Source organism: Oryza glaberrima, chromosome 4, assembly GCF_000147395.1.
Source record: "Oryza glaberrima chromosome 4, OglaRS2, whole genome shotgun sequence".
Classification (NCBI taxonomy): domain Eukaryota; kingdom Viridiplantae; phylum Streptophyta; class Magnoliopsida; order Poales; family Poaceae; genus Oryza; species Oryza glaberrima.
The window spans coordinates 20,194,185-20,214,529 of NC_068329.1; the positions used below are offsets into that span (position 1 = coordinate 20,194,185).

The following is a 20,345-nucleotide window of genomic DNA, read 5'->3' on the forward strand; positions in this document are numbered from 1 at the left end:
TTCATCTTTTTATGTGTTTTTAATTCCCACGGGATTGAAGAATTATACTACTTCAATTTTTACGTTTTTTCTATTCCTATTTTTTTTCCTACCCTACGAATACAAGTGGCTCTAGATCTTTCTAAATAGGCTCGGCACTACGGCAGAGGAGCGAGCAACTGTAGCGTGTATGGGCGTCCGTCCGGTCAGTCCACTGCGGCTCCCGTGGTTTTGGCCCACGCGGGGCGCGTACGGGCTGCCGGCCTGCCGAGTGGCGACCGTGTTGCTGCCTGGTGCTCGCTTTGTTCGTAGGCCTTCTTCATAGCGGATACCGTGCGCAATCCAACCGTGCGCGCAATCAGATAAGCGGACGGAATCGATTTGGCGATTCTGTAGCGGTGGAGAGCAATCCAACGTCTCTTTGGAGCCACAAATTTAAACCGGGTCCTTGTTACTAATGCCGAGTTCCAGATCTTAAATTGGAGTTTTCAAACGAGATACACAGGCAACTGGAAAAATTACAAATTCTCAAGTGGGTAGTCAGGCGTGGACTAGCCAATTGATGATGTGGAGTCGTTTTTCATCGTTTCCGTGAAAATATCACGAGGGAAAAAAAGATCCTGGACTAGCGTCACCTTCCGCAGTAATAAAAGTCGGTCTTCTCCCAAAAGAAGCCCACGTATTCCATATTTCCGTTCCCATAGATTCTCTCCGAACTTCACACACGCCATAACCCATATCTTACACAGACATGTGGGCCACACATAACTTGTACCCCACCTGTCATCGTCACCGTTAAGCAAAAACGACTTTTCACTCCGATCCGGTTACTCTATCCATGTCGCACTCTTTCTCGCCGGGCCCACACAACACGGCGGCCCATAACCGACAAGCGGGCCCCACGCGAGGACGGTTCCGAACTCCCAGACCCACACGGCAGCGAGGCCACCCGCGACTTATCCGCAGAGATCCCCCTTCGAATCGAAACCCTTGAGCTTTTTTTTTTCGCTTAAACCAAATTCTTTTCGCATCCCCAATCCCACCACGCCTACCCTAAACCCACGGCGATCTCCTCCTATATTTCCTCCGGTCGCAGGCGATTCCACCGGCGACGCACCGCGAGATCGCATTTTCGTTGGTTTTTTTTTATTTGTGGCAATTTGGGGAAGTGATGGGCGGCGGGAACCGCATCTCCGGTGGCGGCGGCGGCGGATTCTTGAAGCCGCTTGCCGGCGTGTCGTTCGCGTTTATGCCCGGGGTGGGCGCGTTCTACTTCCTGGTTGGGTCGGTGCTTGGGTTCTTGGCGATGGTGTACTCGTCCGAGTCCGACGAGGCCGGCGGCGACTGGGCCTCCGCGGAGCGCTGGGTTGCGCTGGCGAGGTCGGTGAGCGCCCCCCAGATGTTTGTTGGAATTCCCCTCCTGCTCCTGGCGACGGGGGTCTGGCGCCTCGGCAAGCGGTGCGAGGCCGTGGAGGGGCTCGTCGGGAACGCGGACGCCACGGTGCAGGCATTGCGCGTCGGCGGCGTCGTCTGCGCCGTGTGCGGGACGAAGATACTGGCCCTGAAGAAGAAAGGCGGCCTGCCCCCGTCCCCGACCCCGTCCCCGGCCCGCTCCAAGGGGAGCTGCTCCGACAAGCCGGTCGCGAGGTCGCTGGCCGCCGAGCTGGAGCAGGAGGCCGACGCGGAGGAAGACGAGTGCGCGGCGGCCGGCGACGCGAACGGCGGCTGCGGCAGCAGTGCGGAGGAGGGCGGCAGCGTGGAGCGGCTGAGGCGCCGGCTCGCGGCCGAGAGGAGGCGGAGGGAGGCCGCGCTGGAGGAGCTGGAGAAGGAGAGGCGCGCGGCGGCGTCCGCGGCCGACGAGGCCATGGCCAAGATCGCGTGCCTCCGCAACGAGAAGGCGCTGGTGGAGCGCGAGGCGCGGCAGTTCCGGGAGATGGCGCAGCAGAAGCAGATGTACGACCGGCAGCAGATCGAGTCGCTCCAGTGGGTGATCCAGAGGTTCGGCATGCCGTGCGGCGAGGCCGAGGTGTCCTCCGAGCGGGCCGTGTCGGAGACCAGCGAGGACGACAGAGACAGGAAGTAGCCCACTCCCTCCTTCCTTCTTGGTAGTATACTCTAGTATAGCTCGATGAAACAGTAATGGCGGCCGAAGCTGCTGTAGATGCTGCTTGTCTAAAAGCTTTTGATGGTTTCATCAGCATTCAGCAGCAATGTAGGGGCCTCCGGGGTGCCCAAGTTTTGAAATTTCGATAGCTGGTGCTACTGGGAGAATCCTCTGGTGGTTGTCAAAGCTCTGCTGAAGATTAGCAGAGCTAATGCACCTGTAAATATATCATCTTTCACAAGACCTTAATATATGATTAACAATTGCACACAATATGCTTCATATGTTTTTGTTGTTCAGCAGCACATCTGTGAACTTGCAGAAGTCTGTGAATCTGTTTTGCAGGTTTTAGTAAATTAGACTGGATTTCACAACAAGATTAATTTCTGATGCTCCATGTTTATTTGCTCAGCAGAACATTTTTAAACATACAGAACCATTGTCGTGTGCAGTCGGTGAATCTGTCTTGCAGCTTTCAGTAAAGCGGAGTGGAATTGACAAGGAGATTTGTTTTCTTGGTTTGCTGTAAATTCCTGGATAATTTCTGATGCTTCATGTTTTCTTTGGTCAGCAGAACATTCTAAACCTGCAGACTCATTATTGTGCAGTCTGTGAATATGTTTTGCAGGTTTCAGTAAATTAGACTGGAGCTGACAACAAGATTAGTTTTTTTTGGTTTGCTTTAAATTCCTGGATAATTTCTGCACTGGAGCATTGTTATAAGCAGTCCTGACAAGAAATGCTTCGAAGAATGCAGAAATCTAAATTACCTGCTAAGTATATCAGCGTTGTTGGTATCCGATATCGTATAATCGTCTGATTTCTGATTAAATAACCTGCTAAGTATATCAGCGTTGGGCAGGACAAGTTCTCAACTTGTTCCTGTTATTTTCTCAAACTGGTTTATTTTTTTTACATTTTTTTATGAAAAAGTTGTTTTTAATTAAAGAATTATATTAATTTAGTTTTTAACTAATAACTAATTAACGATGCGCTAATGTGATGTTTCATTTTACGTGCGTGGAGGGAGAGCCTAACCCTTTGATTCGAACTGAACAATGTAGGGTGAAACTTAGGCTCTCTTTATTTTTACTTAAGAATTTTGGACCACGTTTCACCGTATAAGTGGTACTCGCTCTATTCAGTAAGTAAGATGTTTTGATTTTTTTTCAAACTTCTTTAATTTAGCTTTGAACAAAATTATAAAAGCTTATAGAAACCTTTTCAAAATAATATAGATATATTATCAAAATATATTCAATGTTAGATTTAATAAAAGTAATTTGTTGTTGTAAATATAACTATATTTTCTATAAACATGTTTAACCTTCTTATAATATAAAAGGATGGAATACGGAACTAGGTCCGCGATGATTTTTCAATGTCCGTAAAAAAAAGACTGCATATGATTTAGATGCGCTGACATTAGGTCAAGATTCTACTTTAAAAGGGCTGAGTTAGATCTCATCGGCTGGCCTAACAAGTTAAAACAAAAGCTAAAATTTAAGTTTTTGAGGTTGATTTTAAAGTTGATTTTAAGTTTTTAACATAATTTCTTTTTCTTTGTAGAATTGGCTTCTAAGTCACTATAAATAAATAGATAAAAAAATACCCATAAACTAATTTTTATTCTCTAATTAATCTATTTTGGCTTATCAGGAACATGGACAACCGTCAACCGATGAGTAATTTAGGCTGTGTTTAGTTCAGCGTAAAGTTTAGATTTTGGTTGAAATTGGAGTGAAAAATTATGTGTGTATGACAGGCTGTGATGTGATGGAAAAGGACTACAGTTCAACCTTAGCCAGACAGAGACCCAGTACGATCCAAAACTCGGGGGAGACCCAGTACGATCCAAAACTCGGGGGGCCTGGGACGAACAAGTCGAAACAAGAGAGGGTTTCAATTGCAAAACATCCATTCAGTTCTTTCCTCCGATCAATCCTCTCTGGCTTTAAACTTGGCGCGCCCCGCCCCCTGCGGCGGCGACCCGCTCCTCCCGATCCCACCCTACCGGCCGCCATGCAGAGGGCTCTCCGCCTCCGCCACCGCCCGCGGCGGCCGCCTCCTGTTCCTGCCCAGGCACCGCCGCCGTCCCCTCGCCCATGGTACGCCGCGCCACCACCGCCGCCGCAGGCCGCGGCGGCCGATCCCCTCCTCGTCGCCGCCTCCGAGGTCGCGCTCGCCCTCCCCGTCCACCCGGCGCCGCTCCCGTCCGCCGCGCCGGCACCGCTCCTCCGCCTCCTCCCCGCCTTCACCTCCGACCACTTCCTCTCCCTCCTCCGCCTCAACCCGCTCTCCCTCCCGCCCCTCCCGCTCCACTCCCTCTTCCGCCTCCTCCTCGTCGCCTCTCCTCCGGGCCTCTTCCGCCACACCCCGGCCTCTTTCCTCTCCATGGCGTGCCACCTCCTCCGCCACCGCCTCCCGCACCTGGCTCATCCGCTCCTACGCCTCCTCGCCTCCCGTCTCGGCCGCTCCTCCCCGCCGCGCGTCCTCCCGCTCCTCCTCTCCGCCGCCGCCGCCGCCCCCGGCGACCCGGCGTCTCTTTTGTCTGCACTCTCCTCGGCCTACGCCGAGGAGGGCCTCCTCCCCGACGCGTGCACCCTCGTCCTCCTCGCCCTCCGCCGTGGCATCCGCCTCGAGCCCACCTCGTGTACTGGTCTCATGAGCCGGTTCCCCACTGCTCCCGAAGCCTGCGCCTTCTATCTGCAACTGCTTGACGCGGGCCTACCCCCGGAGGCCAAGCTGTTCAACGTTCTGATGCGTGACCTTGTCAGATTGGGCGAGCTTGCAAGTGCACAGAACGTGTTCGACGAAATGCAGAGCAGGGGCGTGCGGCGGACGGTTGTCAGCTTTAACACCATGATTTCGGGGATGTGCAGGGCTGGTGATCTGGACGGTGCGGAAACTCTGCACAGAAGGATGTCGGAGGCAGGTGTCACGCCGGATGTGTACACTTATGGTGCTTTGATACAGGGATTGTGCAGGGTGGGGAGGATAGAAGATGCAAGAGGGGTGTTTGAGAAAATGTGCGGGAGAGGTATGAAGCCCAATGCAGTTGTGTTCACGATTTTGATAGACGCACATTGCAAGAAGGGTGATGCAGAGACTATGCTGGAGCTGCACCGGGAGATGAGAGAAAGGGGTGTGAGGCCAGATGCGGTAACGTACAATGCAATAGTCAATGGGCTCTGCCGGGCAAGAGATTTGAAGTCTGCTAGTGGAATTGTGGTGGAGATGAGGAGTGCTGGTCTCAGGCCAGACACGGTTACTTATACTACCCTCATTGATGGTTATTGCAAGGAAGAAGAGTTAGGCATGGCGATGGAGATTAAACAGAATATGGTGGCTGAAGGGGTTGGATTGGATGAGGTTACATATACAGCACTCATATCAGGGCTGAGCAAGGCAGGGCGATCAGCTGATGCCGAGAGAGTTCTGGGTGAGATGATGGAGGCTGGTTTGGAGCCTGATAACACGACCTACACAATGGTGATTGATGCTTTCTGTAGGAAAGGGGACGTGAAGACAGGCCTTAGACTCCTGAAGGAAATGCAGAATAAGGGTAGAAAACCAGGAGTTGTGACATATAATGTTATTATGAATGGTTTCTGCAAGCTGGGGCAGATGAAGAATGCAGACATGCTTCTTAATGCAATGATTAATATAGGTGTATCTCCAGATGATATCACATACAACATTCTCTTGGATGGGCATTGCAAGCATGGAGAAGTTACAGATATTGAAGAACTGAAGAGGGCAAAAGGAACAGTGCCAGATTTGGGTGTCTATACTTCTATAGTCGGTGAAATTGTCAAGAAGAAAACAACTAAGAATTACCATGACAGATAACATTGGTGGGCAAAGACAGAACTTTTCCAACAGTAAATTCCATTAATCTAGTAGATGATACAGAACACAATATGAATACATGTGCACTGCAACCAAGGAAGACGAATGACATGACTGTAGTCCAATCGGCATGCACACGTCATGTTTGAATAGAGCAAGCATGAGGAATAAGTTGGTTTTGAAGTATTGGCAACCTGATTCGTTCCTTGATTTTGTATACATATATAATTATATTTCCTCCATCAGTGCCCATTTTTCGGGATGCTGAGAAATGTTTACATGGAAATGAGGTGCTCTGAACAATTGGGGTTCATACCGTACAACTGATGCGTTCATTACTTTCTACAGGGCTCAAAATGATTGTCCTGGGCTCCTGGCTGCATGACAGAGTAACAGAGTTGCCTTCACTGATTCACAGCTAACTCTAGCAGGTCAGGCAGACGGTCACGATTAGAAGTAAATATTTTTCTACTTGTGACTTTATTTCACCTTTATTTGTGTTGATGAGAACAACTAAAAGCATTATTACTCATGGTATGTCCTATGATGCATATAACTTTCGTGAGTTTTCACCTGAAGCCCCTGTGTGCAGCTAAACATGTGCTTGATAGGTGATATGATCACTCATGTTAATTTCATGTCTGATAGATGTGTGCTCTAATTTAAATTTGCTTGTCACATTGATCAAAATGTGAGTAAACTGTCAAATTTGTATGTTGGATGTTCAACTTGCAAGGTGGGGAGTGGGGACATAGAACTTAAAATAGCATGCTTTTATTTCATGTTTCCCAAAATTTATTCCTTGTTACATGAAAGGTAAAATACATATTCTTAATATGAGATTGTGCTTCATTGCAGCTTCGTTGGATTCAGTTCTGCCTACTGAAACTTCAGACAGGAACACATGAGGGTTCAAATCATCTAGTTTGCACGGCCTTGGCCATTCCATATGCCGCAGCAGAAGCAAGCGCACCGATAATAGCAGTTTGGACAGCGCTGAGGAATGGACGGTTTCCAGTAAAGCGACCCTTGATGTAGCCAAAGAAAAGTAGTGCAACCAGCGTGACACCGACAGATGTGAGCATGGCGTTCTGTGCTGTGGAGATAAACATGTAGGGAAGGAGAGGGACCAGTCCACCAATGACATAAGATAGCGCAATTGTTAAAGCGCTCTGTATAGCTCTTTTAGGGTCTGGTTTCTCCAATCCCAGCTCAAACCTGCATACATTGCTCTGGTTAGTTAAGTTGGTTTGATAATTCCAAATCAATTTTTATATTTTATATGATTGAAATCTTGCTGTTTACTAATATATGTGTGGTTTTCATTGTTGAAAGCTTCTTATATGAGCTATGGCAAACGCATACAGGATAATCGAAACATTTCTGCTTAGTATCTCAGACACCATCAGGACATCAACATTTGCTTTCTAGTATAACTGATGAAGAGATTGACAAAGGGAGTAGCAACAGTTGGTCATATTACCTCATCATGAAGTCGAGCCAAGCTTGAGGATTCCTACGGAGCCCGTCCACGACAGGGCCGTACTCATGCGGTTCGAGCCCGTACTGCGACATGATCTCGCCAATCTCAGCAGCCTCTGATCGATCAACCAGGAAACCAAAAGTTTTTTAAACAAAGTGAGGCAGCTTTCCTGCTGGTCGCAGATGGGAGGAATCTTAGCGACATGTCTCAGCATATGGTATCTTGTTGTATCTGCTTATCGGCTTACCAGTGTCCGGGACGGCGATGATCTCCTCCTGCTCCCTTTTCATCTCCCGCTGGTAATGGTCTGCCTCGCTCTTGGCCGCGAGATACCTACCACATGGTGCAATTGCGGGTAAGTGTCATGCGTTTGTGCAATTGCGCGCGCCTTTTTTCGATTTGAAAACAATGTGATCTTGTCTTGTTCCCAGTTTAAAGGGGGGAAAGTATTATTCTCCACTTTCTTAGGCCTAAAAGTTGTGACACTAACACGAAGTGTGCTGGAACAGCACGTGGTATAGGGCCACACACGTGTCCATCACGAGCTAACTTTACTTTAATTACTCCTTTTTTGGGCTTTGGATGACAGGAGTAATCTGCAAGTGGGACTGTAGGGGTGGGAGCTAGGCAAAGAACAGAGAAGGTCAGATACGCCGTGCACAATCTGCAGGGCAATGAACACTATGGGCTTTCCTAATTGATTTTTCATGAGGTAACAAGGCAATATTCAGCAAGTACACCTGTGAATCTGTGAGTATATTCAGGCAGGCATACCCAACTCCCATTAAAACAGCCAAGAGCACGGTAACTTGCTTGCTGGCCATTTTTTTTTATTAATCCATTACTCCACTTCTTATATTCAGCAAGTACTATGTTTTAAGCGCGAGCGCCTAATACGATTTACAACCATCTCTCCAGTCAGTCTCCACTCTGTACTGCTTATGCCTTGTCCACATCTCCCCTGTTCTACAAGGTCGTGGAAAATATTCTAGGCTGTAGGGAAAAGAACCGTGGACAAACTAAGGTCTCGTTCTTTTTTTCAACAAGAGTTAGATGAACATTAAAATTTTTTGGCACGTTTTTCAAATTGCTTAACGTGCGTTTCGTGTGAAAACTTTCGATAGAAAACTTGCTCTAAAATATCATATTAATCTATTTTTCAAGTTTGTAATAATTAAAACTCAATCAATTATATGTTAATACCAAAAGTTTTGTGTGAAAAACTTAATCTTCATCCTAATAGATCCTTTTGTTTGAAAGAAATTCCATAGGATTTTTTTATAAATCATTATTTATGATTTCATAGGATCTTGTAAAAATCATTGGACAAACCAATCGTATGAATTGTTTCCTATTCTCGCAGACACGTGTTAAGCGTCTCTGCAAAAGACGGAACCCGATAATTGTACGAGCAAATATATGCGTGCATGGCGTATCAAAATTTTTTGTTTCATCATGATAATACTGCAGTACATTCCGATTTCAGGTGATTAATAAATTACTAGTATCATGTTATGGGCTGTGGCCTGTGGGTCCCCGAAAGCTTTCTATTGTATTCACTGACATACTACTGCACCCTGCCGCTGGGTTTCCTGTTTTGGTAATGAAAAACTCGGAACCACTCTTTAAAAAAAAAAGAAAAGAAGAGCAAATCTATACGACGAAACTGACATATTGCTAACTTCGCTAGATTAATCAGGGATTCAGGGGTGCAATGCATGGACAAGGAACACACAGAGAGATGATGAGTGGTTAATGTTTACCCTCCGAGGCCCATGGAGATGGCGCCGGCGGCGACCTCGGCGAGGCCGGCGGTGAGCACGAGCGAGGATGGCGCGCTGGCGCCGGAGAGCCCCGCGGCGAGGGCGAAGGGCACGGTGAGGCCGTCGGAGACGCCCATGATGACGTCGCGGACCACCTCCCCCGACGTGAAGTGCCGCTCCGGGTGGTGGTGGTGGCTGTGGCTCGCCGCCTTGTCCGCCAGCAGCGGCAGCCCCCCGCCGTCCGTCGCCGCCGCCATCGCCGCCGCCGACTCGCCGAGGTAGACCGTAGACAGGAAGAAGCGAGACTGGTGGATGGATGGAAGCGGTCAGGCGACGCACGTTTGAAGAGGTGGTTTATTTGGAGTGCTGGACTCTCTGGCCCTGTTTATATAGAGAGAGGGTTTTGAGAGGCATACGGTATGGTCTTCTTTGGCTTCAGAACAAGAAAACGAGGCATGGTCTTCTGATACTGCTACTGTTTCTATGGTGGGCCCTCGTAGTCAGGCACAGAGAAGCCAACTACGTGAATCATGAGACGGCATGTGTTATACTCATATCAAGTGTTAGAAAAATCTAACTCTTCAGATCCAAAGCATCACAAGCCATTTATGTTAGAGGAACGAGTAAACCTTAGAGAAATGTACATATCTATTTCTAATTTCGTCCCAGAATAATTATATTTCTAAGGTATTAGAGACAAATTAACAATAAACATAATTTACCACAATAACCGTATTTAATAACACCTTTGCACGTACACATTCTACCCATACACTTGATTAAAAGAAATATTAAGGCAATAAGTCCACTCATTTACCATTTTTAAACTTGATTAAAAGGAAAGTTGGGTGCCACCTCAAGAGAAATATAATTTTTGGGATAAAATTTGAATGACATAAATGTAAGAGTAAATTTCAGAAAACTGCAACTTTAGTGACAAATGTATCAGTTTGTTGCAACTTTAGCGACATGTTTCAGTTTGCTGCAACAATAGCACAGGAAATTATCATAAAACTGCAACTTTTACGTTATATGCTGCTACAGTTGTCACATATATGTACTGTAGCAGCATATAATGTAAAAGTTGCAGTTTTGTGATAATTTCCCGTGCTATTATTGCAGCAAACTGAAACATGTCACTAATGTTGCAGCAAACTGATAGTTTTGCCACTAAAGTTACAGTTTTCTGAAATTTACTCTAAATGTAAATTATTCCGAGATGGAGATAATATTTGTTAAGTATCAATTATTATAATTAACGTTAATAGAAAGCTAAAACGATACTACCACATTTGTTCCTAAAGTGTAATAGCCATAGGCGGAGATAGAAAAAATTGTCTGAGAAAAGGATCAACCAAATAAGTCGTTAATGTGTGTGACAGTGTGAGTTCATGACACACACATCCTTTCAATTCGTTATGTAAGGTCATTACTCAACTGGACAAGCACACTGAACCAAATGTCCAAATCACTTTATCGAGTGATATGTAACTGTAGTCATAAACAACTAATAATACATGGTACAATTACAAACTAGTAATAGATTGGTAGGTCTAATGGACGAATGTTGGTGTGCGACCTAGGAGCGCGAGTACGTTTCGACCTGGCTTGTACTCCCTCCGTCCAAAAATAACTTAACTTCTAGGTTTAAATTTTATCTTAAAATAAATTAACATCTAATTTCTTACTGAGTACCATCGGTTCGCAAATCAAGAAATTTTATCCTTTAAATACCCTTTACATACCTATCCATTAATATAACTTTTCAACTAATTATGGGCATTTTAGTTTTTGAATTTCTTTTTAACTTTGCCTTGGGAAGCGGGTTTGAAATATTGTGGGAGAGAGAGAGAGTATGTGTTTGGCTAACTAGCAAAGCCGTGAAGAAAAAACTACACATATATAACTTTACTTTAATATATAAACATTTTATATGACACATTTGAATCGAAATCGGTATCAGATATATAAACTTTTTATACGACAACTTAACAAAAAGAGGAAACTGCACGGTGAAAAAAGAAGAAGAAAATCGCAAGTTGGCTACGGCGAACGTGAGCTAGCCCTGTCGGCGTTAGATCGACGTGGATGCAACAGGTAGATAGACCGACACGAGCTCATGCAACATCCGCGTGGATACAGGCAGGCCCCCACGGTGATGTCTCTACATCTGCACGGAGGCTGCCACTCGCTGCCCGTGAGGTCGTCTCGTCAGGCTGTGCAGCTGCCGTTCTTTGGCAGCGGAGTGCCGGAAAGGCGTGCGTGGCGCTGCCGTTTTTGCACGGGGGAACGCGTCCATCTGGCCGCGCACGCCTGTGCACATCGGCGCGGGCCAAGCCCGATTGGTGAAAGGAGGGTGCCACGGCCCACGGGCCGATCCGGCCATAGGAGCTCATGCCCCGTTTGCGGAAGCGAGGCGACTAGCATCACGAATTTAAGGACAGGATAGAGCTTATTCAAGATCCACAAAGGATATATATTACAACGAACCAAACGAATGTGACAAAAGGAGAGCTCTTTTTCCCTTATTACTCCTACCCTTTTTCACTTTCTGCCCTGAATCTACCCGGCTTAAGCCCCTTTCTACTTTTGCCTGAACAGCTAGCGTCTACTAGTTCTTCTCTCCGGCACGCTGCTTCTCCAGCTCCTCGATGAACCTCACGAAGTTGAGAATGATCCTCTTGCCTTCTGGGGTGATGATGCTCTCTGGGTGGAATTGGACTCCCTGAAATGATGCCATTGACATCAATAACAACTCGGGGGGGGGGGGGGGGGGGGGGGGGATCGAAAGCTGTGGCGCCAAACATTTGATTTAGATATATACCTGGATGTGCCTGTACTTCTTGTGGCGAGCAGCCATGATAAGGCCATCTTCAGTCCACGCGGTGGCTTCCAGAGCGTCATGGGGGAAGGTCTCCTGCTCGATCACCAAGCTATGGTATCTCGCAGCGGTAAATGGGCTGTTCATGGAAGTGAGGATCATGTCAGATTGAGAAACTACTTGATAAAAGTTGTATGATCTCAAATGGAAACGAGCATATTTTTTTTCCATGCTCCAAGGTAATGAACACTAGCACACTGAAATACACTATGATATGTACACAGCAATTCTTTTCTACAACTCTTCAGTACAACTTCGTGAACATGGAAAGTTGCATGAGTTAGCTAGCAATTGGATGCCACATGCTGCAGAATTCGCCAGGTAAACATAAAGCTATAATTTAGCAAAAATGAGCTGAATAGCCTTCTGATTTCCAACCATACAACAGATTTAATCACAACATGTAGTATGCAATAGCTTTCTGCAGGCACAGGACCATCAATTGATGCTATGCAGCAAGATGGAACTTAATGCAGACTAAAACACCATGAGAATTTGGAAGAAAATGAAAAAAATGAGTAAATAGTGTAGAAACAATACTTTGGCAAGCCATTGAACAAGGCCTTCCCTAGCTCCTCATCGTAGCGAACTGGAGAGCTTTTTCCATGCATGACACCAGAAGGAGCACGGATAATCTTTCCTGAATTTTACATGAACCACCTTTTCAGTAAGTTGATAGCAGAGGTCATGGAAAACCATTATTGCAACCCAATATGAAAGTAAGTCTAACCTCCAAAAGCTTCCCCGATACACTGCAGACCCATGCAGACACCAAAAATTGGGATGGTAGGTCCAAGTTCCAGAACAGTCTGCAATGATATACCTGAATCTTGTGGCTCACCTGAAGAAGAAACATGAAAGTAATTGTTACACTCAGGCCTATATACTGTATTTACTGTCATGATATTCACAAGACAAACTTACCAGGCCCTGGAGAAATAAGTATTCCTCTTGGGTTCTTCCTACAGAAGATTAAAAATGAGATTACCATCAGAACACTGAGAAGTTATTACATGCATAATCCTTTTCCTTTGGTGCATGAAGCAACTAATAAATCACAAATGAATATGTGCTCCAAGAAAATACCTCTTTACATCCTCTATGGTAAGTTCATCATTGCGATACACCTCAAAGTTCAATCCAAGCTCCCCCATATACTTCAGTACAAAAAACTCTACGTCAGCAAGGCATCCTTTTCTCATATGACAGGTTCATTGCATGACATATTTCAATAGTGGAACAACATTTGTGAATGTCATAGAAACTGATCCAACTACTACTAAAAGTTCAAACGCAAAATACTTGGCCTCATCTCCATAAAAAGTATAACAAGAGCACCACAGAATAATTTGGTGGTACATAACGCACAATATAATTAGTTTGGTAACTAGTTAGCATTAATGAAATGATGTTACAAACCATGCCATAAAGCTTGAGACGTGCTGAACAAAATACAAGGAAATTTATACAAGATCCAATTGGCATTGAACCATTTTAAAAACATGCCTCTAAATAAAATTGCCTGGCATTAAGCCATTAACCAGTGGCACAGAACATGCACAGCACACTCTGAATACACCTCTTGTGTTTGTCAATTAATGTAACAATATAGATGACTGCTCAGGGGTCAGGATAAGCAAAAGCATTATCTCCAAGAGTCTCTTTTTTACCTCATAACCATTCAAATCTATTGTTAGTCTCAACATTATATCCAAGTATACTTACCCACCTTCTTTCAATATTAATGAATAACAATTCCCTGGCCCAATTTTTTAGGTCCAACCTTATTAGTACATATATGTAAAATGGCGAGGCAGGCACATTTGGATTAAAATAGTTGCTTTATAAAGCCATTCTAAATAGCAAATACCAGGAAAGGTTGCAAGCACTTAAAGACAGCCTATTAAAACGGTCATAAATTCCGACAGGCGACAGCTAGCTACCGAACAAATCTAGCATTCGTTATTCCGACAGCTAGCTACCGAACAAATCTATTATTCGTTATTCTAGTTTGGAAACAACCAACCAATATATGTTAAAGCCGTTATAGAATTGGAACAATGCATACAAATGGTATTGTTCTTTTCAATAAGCAATATAGATAGATTTATCTGAAATCCCTCTCTGCACTTTACTCAGATTCCTGCTGACATTATTTACTTGCAAAAAAGTACGATTCGTTGTTTGCATATAGGAACAGGAGGGGTGGGACATGGGCTGAACTAATCCTACTCATCCATCTTCCAAAATGTACAAAAAAGAGAGGCTAATATGCCCTGACAATAGCACAGATAATGAATATAGTCAGGACTCCAAACATTCTTGTGAACAAATACTCATCATGTCATCATAGATTCATAGGACCAATACAATCGGATAAGCTAATCTTAGACTATGACCAAGTGTTATTGGAAATATATAAAACCATCAAACATGCAACTTCAACTGCAACTATACAAGGAGAAACACCAAAAATAATCAAAGATCAGAATAAATTGTTCTAACAATGAATATAAACCAGAATTCTTTAAAAAAAAGGCATGACAGGTTGCAAGTAAGTAAAATTTATGTCAGGGCAACACTTCTCAAAATGGTAAACTTATCTGATCCAGGAATGGATCAAAATCACAAAAACCAAACAGTACATATTCACACATCATCAGGTAAGTTAACAGGTAATAAAGGGTACCAGCCACGAACAACACGTGAAACCATATATATATACCTGGCAGAGGTTGTAGGTAAAGCTGTCGTAGTTATCGATGACAATGATGGGCTGCTTCTCGGTGGCCCGGCGTTCCTCGAAGTCGGCCACGGGCGTCGCCGCGGCGGCCCCGGCGGCGGCGGCGACAACAGCGGCTACACCCCTCTGGCCCCTAACGGCCAACCCGCCGCTCGCGACCCCTGCGGAGGCAGCACGAAAATGTCCAATCAAAACCACGAGATGCGCCAAATCAAAGCACGCGAACGAAACGAAACGAAGAACGCGCGATTCGTACGGGGCGTCGCCGAGAGGCGCGCGAAGGCGCTCGCGGTTGCGGCGCTGGAGGCCGCCGGTGAACGCGCGGCCGCCGGGGAGGCCGCGGCGGCGGCGGCGGCCAGGTGGGAGCACGCCATGTCGAGCACGAGGAGGGGGAGGAGGAAGCGAGCGGCGCAGCGGGTGTTTGTGTGGTTTTGGGGGGGAGGAGTGGATGTGCGAGGGGGGAGAGGGGTTGGGAGTGTGGTTATATAAGCCCAGTTTGCTGGGTTTTGGGTCTTTTTGGAGGATTGGGATCCTCTGCGGTCGACTGCACCGTGACATTGTCATTGATATGTGGATCCTATGATATATCGGGTCCACATGTCAGTGACAATGGCACGGTGCAGTCAACTGTAAAGGATCCAATTTTTTTTTGGATGGGTTCGGGGAAACGTTTTGCTGCCCGTGGTCCTCGTGGAACCAACTGACTAGTAGTAAAACACTCAATTTTTTTCATTGTTGGTTTTAATCTCAAAAAAAAGTGTCAGTTTTTCTTTTGTAATCTTTTAGGCTCGCAAGAATAAATTCCTATCTTATCAAGTGATGTGGCGCTATTGTTGTATTATTATGTTCCTGTAGAAATGACCGTTTTAGATGTTGATGAGTACATCTCCCAGTCGCAACCAAAAAAAAAAAAAACTCGAGAAAAGTAGGGAGCCCGTCCGTGGCTCCGTGCCCACAGGCCACAGCCGTGCGCCCGACGCGGCTGGATCGATCGACTCGTCGTCGTCACGCACTCCCGCGTCCGCGTCCGCCCCGAGCGGAGCGGAGACTTTTACTCTTTTTGCGCGTTTTACTCGTCTTTGCGCGCGCGCACCACCACCGCCCGCGCGGCTCCGCGCTCCCTCGCACCCGTCGATCCCTTTCCATCGTTTGCCTTTAACATGTCACTTCACCCGTTCGTTGTTCTCCTCCCGGTTTCCCGCACCACTCGCACGCCGCAAAACATCAAAACGTGCGTGAGCCAAGACGCGAATAGTAGGTAAGGACTTAATCTTAAATAATTAGAAGGGATGGGACTTCAAACTCAGATCGGCTAGTCCGTTAACTTATGAAGCTAACCGGAAGACCCCTGAGTGAGGCAATCAATGTATGCTGATGGCCCACGCACATTTTGCAGCGTGCAGCCTGACGAGCTGCACGAGAGGACGGGAGTCGGGAGATCGATGGGCGGATGGGGCAAGGCGAGGCGATGCCGGTCATGCCCCGCTGTGTACGTAAGATGGCAAGAGCAACTGGGTTTATGGGTTGGTAGGTGGCCGGTCCGCCGGCTGTGACTGGATGGAATGGATTTTGCGTGGTCTAAACGTTGGAATTCAGAAGGGATGTGGGGGTCAAATTTTCGGCTTCAAACTTCGCACGGTGAGTGGGTTGATCAGCAGCAGCAGCTGTTCCTGCTCGTCGGAACTGAACCGTTTCAACTGTTTGATCGTACTGCGCACGTTTACCTTACCCGGAAAGAGAGAAAAATATTTTTGTAAAATTACTTTTCAATCTGGCTGGGTCGTGCTGCATCCTGTGTTCTGAGTTCTGACCACTATAGCTACTTTAACCTGCGAACTCAGAGGGTGCGTATTTGTAATTGCTTTCGATCTATTTTTTTTTTGCATGTGCCGCCCGAAGCCCCGAACCGATCTCTGCCTAACTAGAAAACAACGTTCGATTCCGATATATGCTGGAGATCGATGGCGATTCTCGGGACGGGACAAGGATATATCGGAATCGCTTGAAAATGTGGTGGTACGTACGTAGCTCGCTTGAAGACTGCCAGCCAAAACAAACATTTTATGCCGCCATCGGCACAAGTACTATGCCCCAGACTCCCAGTAAGCACTGCCGTTTACCAAGTCGCGGTCGAATGCTGCTGCCACCTGCTGTCTCATGATCTTGCATCATGGGCAGATTTGGATATCCAAGATGAAACGAAACGGATGGCCATCGCCGGCATTGTAGATATAGGGAAAGTTCCAGGAAGGCAAGGAAAAGTTGCTCTGCCTCTGCTAGTCGCCGTCACAGTCGAGCAGCCTGAAAAAAGAAAACTACCACAGAACGGCATAAACGCTATACCGTTCGAACGGAATAATTTATGTGTGCTAACGTCAGATTGACAGCACGGTACCTACGGTATCAGATATACAAGACAGCTATGTAATCTGGTACCACGGTACCAGAAACAATACACATATTTATCATGCTGATAATTGGAACGCTATATTGTTTTGTAATAGTATTTCTGAAAAAGATAAACGCCGTTTCATGAGAAAAAAAAAAGAAGTGTCGAGGCTGATGGGCTCTGCCATGGATGAGAGGCCCAAGCCCAAAGAGTTCGGGCCTGACCATGTCGTCGTGTGAGCGTGATCGATCGTGTCGCCACCCCCCTTCGCCACCACGGGAAAAAAATCCGCGGTCCCAAAATTCCCCAACCCGTCGCGGAAAAAAAATCAGATCAGGTTCCGCATCCACTCCGCTCCCCGCCCCGGCGAGAGGCTGCAGCTCAGCTCATCGCCGGCGGGCAAGCCCGATCTCCCCCAACCTGCTCCGCTCCTTGCGCTCTCCCAATCCCGCATCTCCTCCTCCTCCGACCCCGCGAGGTGGGGGTCGAAGGTCGTCGTCGTCGTAGTCGTTGTCGCCTGCCTCCTCTCCGGGCGCTCGCTGAGTTTGCCGGCGGCGTGGGCTGTGTGCGGTGTGCGGTGTGCGCGCGCGATTTGTAGCTGGGAGACGCTTGACTTGTTGCCTCCGCTAGCTCTTCTCGCCTTCGTGTCGACATGGCTGCAATGTGATTTGCCGCGCCGCGCGCTGTTCCTCTCTTCTGGAGGTAAAGCTTCGTTTCTGTGCAACACCTTTTTCCGATCCCTTCTTGCCTGAAATTTGCTGTGCTAGTGGAGCGCACTGGTTGAATACTTGCACGTGACTTTGGTAGCTAGGTATCAGACGTTATACATTCAATATAATTTCTTCATTTTTTGTTTGATTGGATTGTCCGCCTTCGTGCCTGTTTTACAAGCCAGTTTCGGCCTAGGGTTTGAACAGGTTCGCTTGAATTTAAGGCGAAATATAAATTGGTTACTTTGTCGTGAATTGTCATAGAAGTTGGAACCTGGTATTAGTTACTTTGTCGTGAACTGTTGAAATTGGAGGGAGATTCACCTTTTCTTTGGAATGATAGCTACGCTTACTGCAGGATTAACTGCGATCGTATATTTTTGGTCTTTAGCTCCGTAACCATTTTAGTTGCCTTCATTGCTCAATTCTTTCTTGGATGTCTTTTATGTTCCCAGGGTAAAATGGCAGGCAGAGCAAGGTGGGTAGCAAAGTATACAAAGGGTCTTGTTGATGTGCTTCATGAGAACAATATTTCACACTACCGTACCCAGAATGGATGGAGAACCGATGGGTGGAGGAAAATTGTTAGCGAATTCAATGATAGGTACCCAGATGCAAAATTTACTAAAGTTCAAATTCAGGAGCATGAGACACAACTGAAGAGAGATTATAGATTGGTAAAATTAATTCTCCAGCGGGAAGGTGTTACTTGGGATCAAAATGCTTCCATGATTAGAACGACAGATGAAATCTGGGATGAGATAATTGAAGTGAGCTTCGAACTCTTCAACTTCAGTTGTTATTTGTGTAATCAAGTGTGAATTTGATCATTTATTTCAATTTTATAGGAGATGCCCAAGGCGCGGAAGTACCAATTTAAGAGCTTTCCGTTACTTCAATCACTTGAGGTGTTATTTGAAGGTACCTTCTGTCCACTCAAATTGGATCAGGACAAACATTGTTATGTGTGCCTTTGCTTTTCTGAAACTAACGTGCTCTACTGTGAAAAGGTGACATTCCTGAAGGGGAACACAACTTAATGCCGAGCAAACCTCAACTTGCTGGTAGGAATGTTGATGAGGGAGGCAATAACATGAGCACAGCTCTGAGCATACCTGGAAGACCTTGTAGCACAGTTATTGCTGGCATTGATGATGGGGAGAACAACATCGGCATACTTCAGAGAACTCCAGAGTTAGGGCAACAAGGTCTGGATGATGTTGATATTCTGCAAAATCCAACAGAAGAGGTACTGGAAAGACCACAGCACGGTGCCGACCCAAAACCACAAAGTGCTGATGAACCGGCGCACTCAAGCTCTTGCATAGAACCTCAAAAGGACAAGCGAAAGAAGCGTAAGGGCCCTGACATCCAGCAAACCATGGAGGCTTTTCTGGAGTTCAGAATGAAGCAAGCTCGCTTGAAGGAACAAGCGAAGAAGGAGAAGAAGGATGGTGAGCCGTTCTCGATCTCGACGTGTATCAAGGCACTGCATTCAATGACCGACGTATCTGATCAGGTCAAGATTCTAGCCTCTGATGTTTTCAAGGATGCAGCGAACCGAGAGATCTTCCTTTCCTACGATCTCAGGCTTCGCACGCTGTGGATCAAGAGGGAAGTCAACAGGTTACTCACTTGATCAAGTGGATTGCCGCATCTTGTTGCCCTTCGTCTCCGGAAGATTAGATGAACGTAGAAACTATAATTATTATGGATCAGCTGAAAGTCATGAACTGATCGATTTGCTAAAATTATGGATCGGGTCAGATCTGAACCTAGGAGTCATGCAAGTCGTCAAGCACTTGTTTTCCCTATGCTCAGTGCATAGTGGCATTGGCTTGCCCACAAACACCTCCAGATCATTTCGTATGCTCTGTAATAGTGTAGTTTTGCTGATTGGTGGTTGCTAAAATTAGATCGTGTCAATTCCTGTTATCTGGTATGGCCCTTGCTTCATCTGTTGGCGCTTCACTAATGTCTTAGCGATGTTTTTTCTTGCTTTGGCCACACTATTGGCGTTCGATGACGATGCTTAAAAGAAGCAATACATGCAGGATCTCTGCATTTAACTGACTTCGTTCCAGGTGGAATAAGAACATCATGGATCCAAACAGAGGCTAAGCGTTTCATTATCACGAGAACATCATGGATCCAAACAGAGGACAAGCGTTTCATTATCATTAGCATGTAGAAGTATGTATTGAGCAGAGTTTACATTAGCAGGGAGGAGGGGGGTTTTGTACCCTACCGTAAGCCCAGTAACCATGGTACAATTTTTAATCGTAAGAAAACCGAGTAAAATTCATTCAAAACTCAAATATTTATTTAAATTTCTTTTAAATTCCACACCCCGTCGGCGGCGGTAAGCCCGGTTACAATAAGAGCAGGGCTAATAATACAACCGACCTGTTAGCTATAAGGTTTTTTTTAAGCCTTAGCCT

General features: G+C 46.2%; 5 protein-coding genes and 1 long non-coding RNA gene across 8 annotated transcripts; 4 read left to right on the top strand and 2 right to left on the bottom strand.

The window, feature by feature from the left end:
• Positions 1–917: 917 nt before the first annotated feature.
• Positions 918–3,495, top strand: LOC127769674 (protein FLOURY 1-like). Its single transcript, XM_052295287.1, has one exon. It carries the CDS (start codon positions 1,151–1,153, stop codon positions 2,060–2,062), a length of 912 nt encoding a protein of 303 aa, XP_052151247.1. The 5' UTR covers positions 918–1,150; the 3' UTR covers positions 2,063–3,495.
• A 489-nt stretch (positions 3,496–3,984) lies between these two features.
• LOC127772201 (putative pentatricopeptide repeat-containing protein At1g09680) lies at positions 3,985–6,932 on the top strand. Of its 3 annotated transcripts, XM_052298209.1 has the most exons (3): positions 3,985–5,940; positions 6,284–6,366; positions 6,794–6,932. In XM_052298209.1, exon 1 carries the CDS (start codon positions 4,106–4,108, stop codon positions 5,933–5,935), a length of 1,830 nt encoding a protein of 609 aa, XP_052154169.1. In that variant the 5' UTR covers positions 3,985–4,105; the 3' UTR covers positions 5,936–5,940; positions 6,284–6,366; positions 6,794–6,932. The 3 variants fall into 3 exon arrangements, with proteins under 3 accessions (XP_052154169.1, XP_052154167.1, XP_052154168.1); XM_052298207.1 differs by having other exon boundaries at positions 3,985–6,366; XM_052298208.1 differs by having other exon boundaries at positions 3,985–6,391; positions 6,794–6,910.
• Positions 6,688–9,610, bottom strand: LOC127772204 (vacuolar iron transporter 1). Its single transcript, XM_052298210.1, has 4 exons — positions 9,182–9,610; positions 7,666–7,751; positions 7,419–7,533; positions 6,688–7,153 (listed from the first exon to the last, which is right to left on the bottom strand). The coding sequence occupies exons 1-4, from the start codon at positions 9,436–9,438 to the stop codon at positions 6,853–6,855; spliced, it is 759 nt and encodes a 252-aa protein (XP_052154170.1). The 5' UTR covers positions 9,439–9,610; the 3' UTR covers positions 6,688–6,852.
• On the top strand, positions 7,039–9,206 carry LOC127772205 (uncharacterized). Its single transcript, XR_008017318.1, has 5 exons — positions 7,039–7,170; positions 7,271–7,773; positions 8,008–8,222; positions 8,905–9,018; positions 9,109–9,206. It is a non-coding gene; the product is annotated as an uncharacterized LOC127772205 (long non-coding RNA).
• Positions 9,611–11,627: 2,017 nt separating the features above from the next.
• Positions 11,628–15,241, bottom strand: LOC127769264 (anthranilate synthase beta subunit 1, chloroplastic). Its single transcript, XM_052294798.1, has 8 exons — positions 15,062–15,241; positions 14,788–14,966; positions 13,149–13,219; positions 12,987–13,024; positions 12,793–12,903; positions 12,603–12,702; positions 12,006–12,141; positions 11,628–11,906 (listed from the first exon to the last, which is right to left on the bottom strand). Exons 1-8 carry the CDS (start codon positions 15,177–15,179, stop codon positions 11,793–11,795), a joined length of 867 nt encoding a protein of 288 aa, XP_052150758.1. The 5' UTR covers positions 15,180–15,241; the 3' UTR covers positions 11,628–11,792.
• Positions 15,242–17,482: 2,241 nt separating this feature from the next.
• Positions 17,483–19,839, top strand: LOC127770581 (uncharacterized). Its single transcript, XM_052296351.1, has 4 exons — positions 17,483–17,896; positions 18,360–18,674; positions 18,753–18,825; positions 18,915–19,839. Exons 2-4 carry the CDS (start codon positions 18,366–18,368, stop codon positions 19,541–19,543), a joined length of 1,011 nt encoding a protein of 336 aa, XP_052152311.1. The 5' UTR covers positions 17,483–17,896; positions 18,360–18,365; the 3' UTR covers positions 19,544–19,839.
• The last annotated feature ends 506 nt before the right edge of the window (positions 19,840–20,345 follow it).